The 12,731-nt window shown below is 42.5% G+C and overlaps 1 protein-coding gene across 1 annotated transcript in view; it reads left to right on the top strand.

The window, feature by feature from the left end:
• NMUR1 (neuromedin U receptor 1) overlaps positions 1-12,245 on the top strand; it is a 37,614-nt gene extending 25,369 nt beyond the window's left edge. Inside the window, exon 2 of the mRNA XM_018563284.1 lies at positions 11,729-12,245. Coding sequence (XP_018418786.1) covers positions 11,729-12,126 — 398 coding nt within the window. The 3' untranslated portion in view covers positions 12,127-12,245. The remainder of the gene's footprint in view (positions 1-11,728) is intronic.
• The last annotated feature ends 486 nt before the right edge of the window (positions 12,246-12,731 follow it).

Raw genomic sequence — 12,731 nt, 5'->3', positions numbered from 1 at the left:
CTGATAATCGGGACATGCGACACCGGTACTCGGTATCGGCGAGTACGGAAAAAAAATATTAGTACTCATACTCGATACCAAAAAACTGGTATCAGTGCATCCCTAATTGTAATAATTGTATTATTATTACTAACATTATTATTATTAGCAGTAGTAGTAATATTATTTTAATCTAAGCTATCAAATTTTTTAAATAAGTGATAGTGGCTAGAATTGTGATATTGCAGCTCTGGAATTTTGGCTTTAATCCCACCAGGGATAATCTTAGCATGGAAATTGTATGCTCTCCCTGTGTTCATTTCCTGGGGGGTTTAGTATGCTACTATTGTGCAAAATTCTACTGTTGGTAAATTGCCTTTCACTTATATTGGCCTTGGGCTCTGAGTGACTGTATGCCCATGATTTGGGGGACATTAGCATTTAAGCTCCTTTGGGTTTAGATACTGGCATAGATGGTTCATTGTTTTCTATAAATAGCCTTGGAATATGTTGGAGTTAAAAAAATTAATAGCAGGGCTCAAAATTTCCACTCGCCTGCTCGGTGAGTAACAATAAGGTGAGGGTGAGTGGAAATTTGGTTATCTGGGGGTGCTGGCCATACACCTTACAACCATCGCACGACTTTCATTATGCAATGGTTGTAAGGTGATTAAAATCTTGTACGATCTGCCCATCTTGGACAGGCAGATCGTACTTGCGATCATCCCAAGGTCGCAAGTACGGGGCTTGCGATGATTGCAGTACTGAGCGGGCTGTGTGCGCTTGCAGTATATTTCACGTGTGATTAGAGATTTCTGTGTCAGGAACTTGCTTTTTCCTGCAGCAGGAATCCCTAATAATTTAGGAGGGTGTGTTTAGGGGCGGAGTTAAGGCCGGGCAGGGTAAGGGTTAGGTGGGGCAACTGGTGGCTAGTGACTCTTAAGGCCTTAGAAATGCATGAAAAATGATTTTATGAGACAGTTTAGAGCTTCTATATATCTTAAAGAATTATGTTTAGAAGGTGATAAAATGGCTGAAAAATGAACACCGAACATACAAGACCAGTCAGATAACTGGAAGAGATATATAGAAGAAGAGATATCCAAATGTCTGTCTCTTAAGCCTTTAACAATCTAATATACTAAGAAAAGGCATGTAAAGCTTTGCTATAAGAGAATGAAGATTTAGCTAATAGTTTCTCTGTTTATACATCTCCTTTCACATCATTAAGCCTTTCAGTATTTTATCATAGTCACTTGTTCTGTTTGAAGTTATCTTTTTCGTCTTTGAGAGCCTCTGAGGTTTTACAACCTCAGCTGGGCTTAAAGTGATATTAAAGTCAAAAGGTTTTTAAGCTATTTGAAATGCTGATGAAATCACTTACAATGGATGTTTCTTCATGATGTTTCAACATTTTAGTTTCCTGCAGCTGGTCCCCTGAGCACTGGCCCTGATATCCTGTTTTACAGAGGCTCCTTTCTCGTGCAGGGTCCAATCGAGCCAACCTTGTGTGTGCTAGTAAGCTGTGTGTGCCTCCACAAACACACAGGCACAGCAAGGCAAGGCACTCCCCTGCTCTCCACTTCTCCTTCCCTCTTGCATTCATCTTCCATTTTCCAAGTTCATAGATGGACGGCTGCTGGAGATTGCTTTGTGTCTTGTGATCTTATACTGGACAGGAAGTTCAAGGAAGTTGGGCTGAGATGACCAAAACATCACACAAATAAAACAGGAAGCAGATACATGAACAAAGACATATGATGTCACAAATAATACGGCTTACCATTGCTTACCATTAGCCAACACAAAATCACTTGAAAACACATGAAAAAGTATTAATAAAATGCTTCATGGATGTACTATAAGCCTATAAGGCTTATATGTGAGTAGATGCTTAAAAACACCTACTGTTTGTTAACATTAGAAGGTTGGCAACCTGCCAAGGTTCTGCTCACCATAAAAAGTAAAATAAAGGAGAAATACATTGTGATTTCAGTGCCTTTGTTGTGAACTTTTAAGATTAATTTCTCCAACATGCCTGTAGTTAAAGAGGTTAGTGAGGGAATGTTTTAAAACACTTTTACAGCTTGTTTAGCATAAAATAATACTTTAGTGTTCATAATCTGGACAGAAGTTCATCTCTAAGATATTGCAAAGTATAGAAATGATGTACACTGTATACTGATCTACAAAATCCAAACATTGTAGTTATGATGGTTCTATGTATTACTGTAATTTGCATAGAATCAATGTACCGATTTATTGATTAAGCTTTTATTTGACAGTTCTTAGATTTACAGCTGGGTCTGTTGATAACAAACAGGCAAAGCTCTGAAAGTACGGCCAAGATTATAGAGAGCATAACAGATACACACATACATGACCTCTGAGCTATTAGAGCATGAGATTAAAAAGTTACAGGCCATTGGAGAACATCTATACATCATTGTCACTAAAGATTGTTTTTCTTATGTAGCACTGTAACAAGTACACATAAAAAATACTAATATTAGACTCACTTTAAGTATTGTTCAGTGTAAATGTTGGGAAATCTGAGCATAATAACATTAACGGATCTATTTCTTAGGTCTGTTCTACATAAAATGAAATACATTATAACAGTATCCTATGTTGACTAATGCTTTCAGACCAAATTCTTTGACATATGGCACATACACTTACATTTCTTACGTCTACATGGAAAATCAATTTCTTAATGAAGGCCTCCTGGGTTACAACGAGTAATTTCGGGACAGATATGACTTGGCTAATGGAAGCATCAATACATCAATGGATCTCCTTCCGGTTTAGGCTATTATCCTACAGGAAAACTGAATCAGAGCTGTTTCACTTTTTAGTCTGCTGTGCCTTTATTTTAGCTGATAAATCCATTATGAAGACAATAAATAAAATGAGCTGTGAAGACACCTCATTGTACTTGGAGATTGACCTATTCTCTCTGCAAGGTCCATGGTTGCCTCGGTATTATAATACCTCTGCATTATAACACTTCCATTCAGGTTCTACATCTATTACAAATGTGAAAGAAATGCGTCTTACACTCCTTCCATATTAATTCCTTCTAAGGATGCATTCTGTTGCATACCATGAATTTATCTTGTATCTTTTTTTCTTCTCCATAAACTCTAATGGAGATTTTGTGAGATAAAACAATGAGATAAATGTAACAGATATCAGACTCGAGTCAGATTCCTTCTTTTCATATGAAGTAATTTGCTTTTTTAAATTGGCTTTGAAAAATATAAAAAATATATTCTTTCCAGCAACAACTAGATTTCCTGATTTAAAGAAGAACAAAGTTTTTTTTTAATGCAATCACTGAAATTGCAGGTTAGAAATAATGCATGCACACTTGCAAATCTTGTGTCTTGAGACTTTTCAGAAGGTCTCCAGGCTGGCAGGGTGCAGAAAGAACCACAGAACCTGCAATTCTTGATGCCCTCTTGGCTTCTCTTCAAGCTGCAGAGGTGGTAGGCTTTCCACACCTGCCTCTTAGTATGTAATTGTGCACCTATATTTGCATAAGGGGCAGAGACCCTCACTGTACAGAACATTGTGGACCCTCCCAGTCCTGTCTTGTGTTCTCCCTTCTCATATGGTTGACAGCAATATTTAGTAAAAAAGGATAAGCTAATAAAAGCAGTAGATAGGGAGGATTAGGGAGGAAAACAACTGCACTAATTCCTGGCAAAGAGTGAAAATATTTCCAACAGTGAAGTTCCTCTGAGGAAATAATTACAGTATATCACTTCTCTCTGATGGTAGCCCCACTTCATCACTTCCTTCTACTGCTGTGAAAGAGACTATGCAAGATGGCATGTCTGTATTTTAAATATGGATTTAAAGAAAACTCAGATCAGCAAGTATGCATGCAACCTAAATTTTAGTTTTGCTTTAATCAATTATGATGTGTACACAGTGATGATGTAAAAACTTGTAGGAACTGATTTTTGATTGGTCACCGTAAGTTAGAACACATTGCACCCTTGAATAGTGAATCCTATGTATTAAATTGACAAAGAGGCCTACCTGAATATTGTTGTTTTTTTTTTAGGAAAGGAGCCGATTTAAACGCATCAAGTCTAAGTACCAACAGACAGATCGAATAGGCTGTTTATGGGTTGAGAGTTTTTTACTTTCCGTATTGGAAAATAGATATTGAAATCAGTGGAAAATCTGGTTGCTCATATACTACATTTAGATTCAATTTACGTGTTTCCTGCATGATCTAAAAATTTAAGCTTGAATTCCAAGTGCCTTCAACGTTTAGGTTTTTCCCTACTCTATGATTTGTTTAAATCAGCTAATTACATTCCATGTGCATCAAAACAAAAGGTATGCAATGTCTTACAGTTCATTTTCTTTCTAAAGCAGCCACCGCCTGAGTAGAAAAGTCTGTCTTCTGTCAGGAATTGCAGAGTGGGACCATTAATGTCTTTAGGGAAGCAGTTGTCTGCAGAGATTCAACACATGCTAAGATATTTGTCTTGACTAAATATATTTTGTAGTGATGCACCTGGCATGTATTTAACTTATATAGACTGAAAGTTCAGTTGCCTCATGCGGCATCTCATGTTTTCTGACCAGAGCATCCCCGGCTACTAAGATCTCTTAGCAACCTGTGAAGTTCTGGCCGGCTGTCCCGCCCTAGTTCACTGACATCACTGATTGTCAGGCGCTGAGTGGGATGCTCTGGTTGGCATCCCACCAAGCTCCTGGAAATCACTGATGTTAGTGAGCTGGGCAGGATGCTTAACAGAGGAGCCGTGTACGCCCACCCTCCCCTGGACCTGAACAGCCATCATACACCCCCCCAGAACCTGCACCGCTGGCACCCAGCACCAAATTGCCCCCCCCAAATCTGCACCACCAGCAAACCTATCCCCCCAACTCCCAGACCGGCATCACTGGCACAGCTCCCTCCCACCCAGACCTGCACCACCAGCATCTAACCTGTGCTAGTTTGTTCGCTTAAAAAAGAACTTCATTATCTGTCTGTTGATCTGGGGATCCTGAGTGTGATAATGTTCATTACAATTATCTTGGTGCCCCCAATTCACATATATAACTCCTTAGAGTGCCAGTCTTTGGCTTTTCTGTCTACTGAGCACCATTCTGCAGTCTCTCAAGTGTCTGGGAAATCCCCATAGACTTCTAAGAGCCTGACAACTACGATGATAAGACTACAAAGCAAAGCACAATAGATGGAATGTGCAGAAACAATGGATCTGAAGATGAACATTTTGTGGTTCGGGCCACAGAAGTAAGTATAATTAACATCATTACACCACCTAGCCTTGGATTCTTAGACAGAGAATTAGCAGAGTTCTTAAAATACTATGGAATGTCTTGTTGGAGTACAGCAAGTAAAACAAATTCCAAAGCTGCTGTAAAAAAAAAAAAAAAAAAGCTTTACGCTCTTTCTGTAATGTGCTCCATACATTATACATGCTTACTGACATCTTTGCTAGAATAGGATCATTTTTTCCTGACAGGTTGTCATATGGAAAGCAGCATGCTGTCATTGGCCTTGATGGATAGGAACTTCCAGGGATTATGTGACCCTGCAGCATGTCCAGGTGATATTTGGATCCAGCTGGATGGGGCTCTGGGCTCTCTCACATTGACAGCTCATGGCTCCTCTTCCCTTTTTAACTCTAGGTGTTTTTTGTCTCAGTTTGTCCTTATTAGGAATTTAACTTTGTGCCTCAAATTTAAATTGTACTTCTCAGCACTCAGCAGTATATTTATCGTGAATTCTGCACCCTTACCTGGAGGCATTAACCCTTTCTAAGGGTGCAGGTATGCTATAGTGTACCAGTTGACTTAATGAGTAAACATTTTAACAATGTGAAACACTATTCTTCAATAGCAGCAGGCTCAAGAAGAAGAATATTTATCTTTTCTCAGTGGGGCTGGGACCTTTTTCAGAAATCTTTATATGTACAGCTTATCCTAGAAACTACTACGAAAAACGAAATCAGACTAAAATAAAGTAATTCTCTGTCTTCCAACTGTTCGTGTTTTATACAACATCGTACTTTACAAAGAAATAATTGTGCCGTGCATTGTAAAAAAGACCATAATAGGCACATCATTATCCAGCATGAGAATAGCAACGGGGAGAGTGAATCAGAGCTGTTTTGTAAAATGCATTAAAATAGGATTTTACAATAGTATTAACAGCTTACTGGATATGTTATAGTCTTAAAATCCGTATATTTAGGATTGTGCTGTTGAGTTGTGATAATTTACAGTGTTTATATGGGTTGTAATGCATTCGCTTTAAACTGAATATCGGTGCACTGGTGCAAAAGGAATAATTCACAGAAATACAATTAAGCTTTGAATAAACTTGAATCATATAGACTGTAAAAAGAGATGGAATAACAAGTACATGCAGTCCAGTCAATGCTGCCTGACAAGGTGAGCCCGCACAGGTTCTACTCAAAAAGGACATTTAAAGCATAAGTGCACTTTAAAGCAATGTGCACCTATCCTTTTGGCCTCTTTAGGTTGACCTCACCTCATCTATCCAGGGGAGGAAGAGATTGGTGATGTCATCTTAAAGGAGCAAAAAGGGTAAGTGTGCTTTGTTTTAAAGTGGACTTATCCTTTACATTTTGGAAGGGCAATTGGAAGATAAAGTGACACTAAACTCAGGAGTCAAATCTTAAAAATGCATTTAAGTACCTTAACTATTGACAACAATGTTTCTTATTTGTGTATCACTCGGCTGTAGATCCTCAAATCATCTCTGAATTGATGCTGACACTGTCCTTCCTTCTGGAGGGGGGCCACTTTTGTTCCCCATGGCCACTGTGTGTGTTATAAAGTAGCTTTTGTTACAAGCTCTCTCCCATGATGGACTACAATCTCATGTTTAGTCTACATTTTTATTAGTAGTTAAGGTACTTAAATGCATTCAACTAAACTCCTGAGTTTAGTGTCACTTTAAATCACCTTTTTACTTTGTATATCTCCCAGAAACTCCATTGGTGAGTTTTGTTCATAGTTTATATGCCTTGTGAACTTTAAGACCTTATTGCATTATGGCACAAAGCCTTAAAGCATAGAGTCAATATTTTATCATTATAAACATATATAATCATTTTGAGTAGAGTAGGGATGGTTAAACCCCTGCCAGTTGTTTTTTGCTGCCTGTGTCACATTGCAGAGACTTCGCACCACTTCCTGTGCTTGAGACACAACCAGAAGTGTAAGAGTAAAGCTCTCCAATGTAAGGGAATATCCCCTGTTAGTTGCCAGTGGAACAGATGTCTCCATTGGAAAATTTACTTACACTTCTGGTTGTGGCTCACTTCTGTTCCTATTATTAATATACTGTTAATATACAGTATATATATGATCCCTATATCTCTCAACAAAATTATGTGGGAGTAATTAAATGATCCAGTCTGAAAGATAATACCTTTCCAGCACTTTACCACTCCAATTTGTCCCCTTATATAACCCTCTAGAGATGCACCCATACCATTTTTTCAAGACCGAGTACCAATCAGGGTCGGATTTCCCACAAGGCCAACCAAGGCCTGGCCTTGGGGCAGCAGGGAGTAGAGGGGCAGCAGGCGTGTGGAATTCCTATCTCTCGATGCACAGGAGCTGCAGTTCTGACCGCCGGGCGGGTAGTTTTCTACATTTAGCCCTGCCTTGGGCAACAAGAGCTAAATGTACAGTGGGGAAGCAGCCGCTTGTTTTGTACAACTGAGCCCGGAGATGGCGCCGAGATCACTTGTATGCAGCCTGCCAGTCTGCGCATTTGAGGAACCTGGCCATGGGGCAGCAGAGAGAGTAAATCCGGCCTTGGTACCAATACGTTTCCTCAAGTACTTGCCAATACCAATTACCGATACCTTTTTTTAGTGCCATGTGACAGTTTTTCTAAAACACTACAGACTAATGATTTAAGGACAGTAGTGAAGTGCCAGGGCCTGGTCCCAGCTGCAAACTCTGCGTCCCGGGTAGTTCTGCTACCGACTCTAAGATGTAGAGGGACTGCTGCAAATCCCAGCAATACATTATATAGCAATGCAGAAAACCACCAGCTATAGAGGACTACAAATCCCAGCAATACATTATACAGCAATGCAGAATAATATGAAGCTACATACTCTGTGTTGCTCACCAGAGCTGTGTGCAGGGTCTCACCATGGATGCGTGCAAGGTCTAGCCAGGGCTGCGGGCAGGTGCGTGTCTCACCAGGGCTGCGTGCAGGTCCATGCGGGTCTCACTAGGGCTGCGTGCAAGGTTTCACCAGGGCTGCATGCAGGGTCTCGCCGGGCCTATGCGGGTCTCACCAGGACTGTGGGGGCAGGGGCAGGTTTCACCAGGGCTGCATGCAGGGTCTCACCAGGGCTGTGCGAGCAGGTGCAGGTCTCACCAGAGCTGTGCAGACAGGTGCAGGTCTCACCAGGGCTGCTTGCGGGTCTATGCGGATATCACCAGGGCTGTGTCCAGGGTCTCACCAGGGCTGTGTCCAGGGTCTCACCAGGGCTGCATGCAGGGTCTCTCCAGAACTGTGTGGTCAGGTGCTGGTCTCACCAGGGCTGAGGGCGGGTCATTGCGGGTTTCACCAGGGCTGTGTGGGCAGGTTAGTGCAGGTCTCACCAGGGCTGCGTGCGGGGTCTCACCAGGGCTGTGTGGGCAGGTGTGGGTCTCACCAGGGCTGTGTGGGTAGGTGCGGGTCTCACCAGGGCTGCGTGCAGGTTGGTGTGGGTCTCACCAGGGCTGCGTGCAGGTTCTCACCAGGGCTGCGTGCAGGGTCTCACCAGGGCTGTGCAGGCAGGTGCAGGTCTCACTAGTTCTGCCTGCGGGTCTGTGCGGGTCTCAGTCGGGTCTCACTAGGGCTGCGTGCAAGGTTTCACCAGGGCTGCATGCAGGGTCTCGCCGGGCCTATGCGGGTCTCACCAGGACTGTGGGGGCAGGGGCAGGTTTCACCAGGGCTGCATGCAGGGTCTCACCAGGGCCGTGCGAGCAGGTGCAGGTCTCACCAGAGCTGTGCAGACAGGTGCAGGTCTCACCAGGGCTGCTTGCGGGTCTATGCGGATATCACCAGGGCTGTGTCCAGGGTCTCACCAGGGCTGTGTCCAGGGTCTCACCAGGGCTGCATGCAGGGTCTCTCCAGAACTGTGTGGTCAGGTGCTGGTCTCACCAGGGCTGAGGGCGGGTCATTGCGGGTTTCACCAGGGCTGTGTGGGCAGGTTAGTGCAGGTCTCACCAGGGCTGCATGCAGGGTCTCTCCAGAACTGTGTGGTCAGGTGCTGGTCTCACCAGGGCTGAGGGCGGGTCATTGCGGGTTTCACCAGGGCTGTGTGGGCAGGTTAGTGCAGGTCTCACCAGGGCTGCATGCAGGGTCTCACCAGGGCTGCATACAGGGTCTCACCAGCGCTGTGTGGGTCTCACCAGGGCTGTGTGCGGGTCATTGCGGGTCTCATTAGGGTTGTGCGGGCGGGTGCAGTACTCCCCAGTGCTGTGCTGGGTCTCACTATGGCTGTGCGGGTGGCGGGAAGGAGGAGATGTGCAGCTGGACCGGCCCTGTAAACAGCCGCTGCAAGGTCCCCACAAGGCTGCTGTGAGGTCCCCAGCAAACACTGGGACCTTACCACAGCCGCTCATGTTTAAAAATGTAAAACGCTGCTCTATATAGATGATGGTATTCTGCATTGGTGTATAATGTATTGCTGAGATTTGTACTTTTCTATATAGTAGATGATGGTATTCTGCATTGCTGTATAATGTATTGCTGCTGATTTGTAGTCCTCTATACAGTGGCAGAACTACCAGGGTCACAGTGGTTGCAGCTTTGACGGGTCCCTTGCATTTCGCCACTGGGGGGTCCCTGGTAACCGCTGACATTGCAGGTTACCGGACTCCCCTTCCTTCAGTCTATGGTCCTCCATCCTTCAGTCTACATGGATCGTGTGTATCACAATTGAACTATGGCTTGGTTTGTGGGGGGCGCTAATGAAAGACTTGCTACTGACCTTGCTACACCTCTGAGTAGTAGAAGCATTTGCTTATCTATCTTAACAGTATAGATTTATTGTCCTCTGAACTTCTTCTACAGACTGAAATTAACTGTGTATGCCTAATGCAGTCACAAATACCAAAGTTTTACCTTTGTTAAAACTTTATAGGAGGTTTGAGGTTGTTGGTTGTACAGTTTAATGAAGCTAGACTTTAAAGAAGCCTGTATTAGGGTTTAGGAGTAAGTGTGTACAAGAGCATTAATCATTTTATCATATTATAAAATATCATTACATTTATTGTTATTAGTGTTACTATAACTTTTATCCCCAGGACTGCTCCCTAGTAGTGTACTGACTATGCTGACAGCTCTCTTGCTGCCTGTCCTTGATACATACTTAATGTTAAGATCAATGGCACATGCTGTCACAGTAGTACACTGCCAGGCCCCATGATTTGTAGTTACGCCCCTGGATTTCATCATCATTATCATCGTCATCATCATCATCATCATCCAAATCTGATGTAATAGTAACAGTTCTCTAATAGTGATGGGCCGAACACACCCGAGTTCGGATCAAACTTTAGAACATGAAAAAAGTTCGAACTCGAACTTCGAACTCAATGAAAGTCTATGGGACCAGAACTCAGAAAATCAAATGTCCCCATTTTGAAGGCTTATATGCAAGTTATTGGCCATAAAAAGGTATGGCGATTTGGGTACTGTCCTCGGGGACATGTATCAATGAAATAAAACACTTTTAAAAAATACAGTTTTGAAAGGAGCAGTAATTTTAACATCGCTTAAAGTGAAACAATAAAAATGAAAAATTCCTTTAAAAGTGGTGCCTGGTGGGTCGCCTTAAACTGCTTGTAAATTGGCGCATCTGTGCTATGTATAGAACCTGCTGCAGCAAAAAGTGGCATTTATAAAGAATAAAATGAAATTTATAAAAAAAAAAAACAATGCTAGACCCTTTAGGTCTGGTAGGAATATTAGGAGGGGCCCCATTTAATTAAAAGAGAAAAAAAAGCAAGGGGTCCCCCCGAAAGTCATTCCAGACCGTTAAGGTCTGGTAGGAATTTTAGGAGGGACCCCATTAACAAAAAAAAGAAAAAAAAAGTGTGTGGGGTTGCCCCTCAAATTCATACCAGGCCCTTAAGATCTAGTAGGAATTTTAAGGAGGAACCCCACCCCTAAAAATGGGGGGAAAAACATGGGCTCCCCTCTAAAATTTCTAACCAGACCCAGGAAAGGGTGGAGACGAGTGAGAGCCCCCCCTCCATACCAGGCCACATGCCCTCGGCACTGGGAGGGTGCTTTTCCAGGGTCGCCCCAGGAAAAGCACCTTGTCCCCTTGCCAGTGGGGACAAGGGCCTCTTCCCCAAAAGCCCGGGGGCGTTGGTTGTGGGGGTGTGGGCAGGGGGGCTTATTCACATCAGGGTACCCCTTTAATAATGCGGCCAACCCCCTCTTGTGAATGAGTAAGGGGTTCACTAAAGGGTTAAAATACATTTAAATAAAAAGTCCAGACTTTTAGAATAAAAATGCTTTAATTGAAATAAAAACACAACAAAGGCTCTTGACAATTCCTTTATTGTTAAAAAAAAAATGGATCCACCGACATAATCCTAGAGTCTTTTATAGGTTACGATGAAGGTCATTAAATGTGGGTACCTTTGGACTGTGGTGCTACAAATCAGTCGAGCTTTTCTAATGTTTCTGTTTTTCCCTCTACAGTTATCCTGGTGGTGGTGTTTGGGATCTGCTGGGCACCTTTCCACACTGAACGACTGATGTGGAGCTTCATTATTAACTGGACAGATAAAATGCATGAAATGTTCAGCTTTGTCCATGTTATCTCTGGAGTATTCTTTTATCTTAGTTCGGCAGTTAACCCAATTCTGTACAACTTACTCTCTACACGTTTCCGCGAGATGTTTAAAGAGGTCATGTGCCATGGAAGGAAGAAGAGGCTTGGTTCTCGGAGGTCTTCTCCCAGCGTTACTCGTGTCACCACACGGAGCACGGTTTGCGAGCATGTTCCAGGAAATGGACTTCCCTTTGCTGAAGTGGATGAATTTGATGTGTATGAAGAATCTGAGAATGTGGCCAAAAATGAGTCATCTTATTCCTGATTTCCTCTATCTAGAGCCATCACTTTCATTTTACACTGGATAGTAAACTCTAATGCACCTACCAACTTTACAGACTGCTGTTGCCCCCACACATACATTTTCAATTCAGTGCGAGCACTATGAAAAAATATACAATATACACCATGGAACGCCTAAGAAAAAGTTTTTCAATAGACTCAATGTCTTAATTACTGTTCAGAAAAAAATAGTTTTTGTGACAAGAGAACTGTGTAGGTTACTCCAGACTGTCTCCTGAGGATCACAAAGTGATCAGGGATGTTATATATCGAAATAAAGGGATCAGAGACCTTAGATTTGTTTCCTATTCTCCACACTGCTGTCACTATAACCTGCTTTTTGTCACTGTAAAATGTTAGAAGTAGGAAAGGCTGGGGCCTGCCTTCCAAAAGCAGAAGCCAGACAGGTTAATAATGTGTATGCATTGCAGCCTCTCACGCAGCCAATAATTCTAGGGAGCCCACTGCCGTTTAACTCAGTTATAGTCTCATGTAAATAAGACAAGATGACACAGAGTATGTATGGTATGAAATACATTTTCTTCTAATTAAAGTACCACTAAACGTAATATAAAGTTATATATATAT

This window comes from Nanorana parkeri, unplaced genomic scaffold (assembly GCF_000935625.1).
Source record: "Nanorana parkeri isolate BGI_ZX_2015 unplaced genomic scaffold, ASM93562v1 scaffold648, whole genome shotgun sequence".
NCBI lineage: Eukaryota > Metazoa > Chordata > Amphibia > Anura > Dicroglossidae > Nanorana > Nanorana parkeri.
Note: the sequence above shows the minus strand (reverse complement) of the source record. Positions and strands in the feature narration are given on the sequence as shown.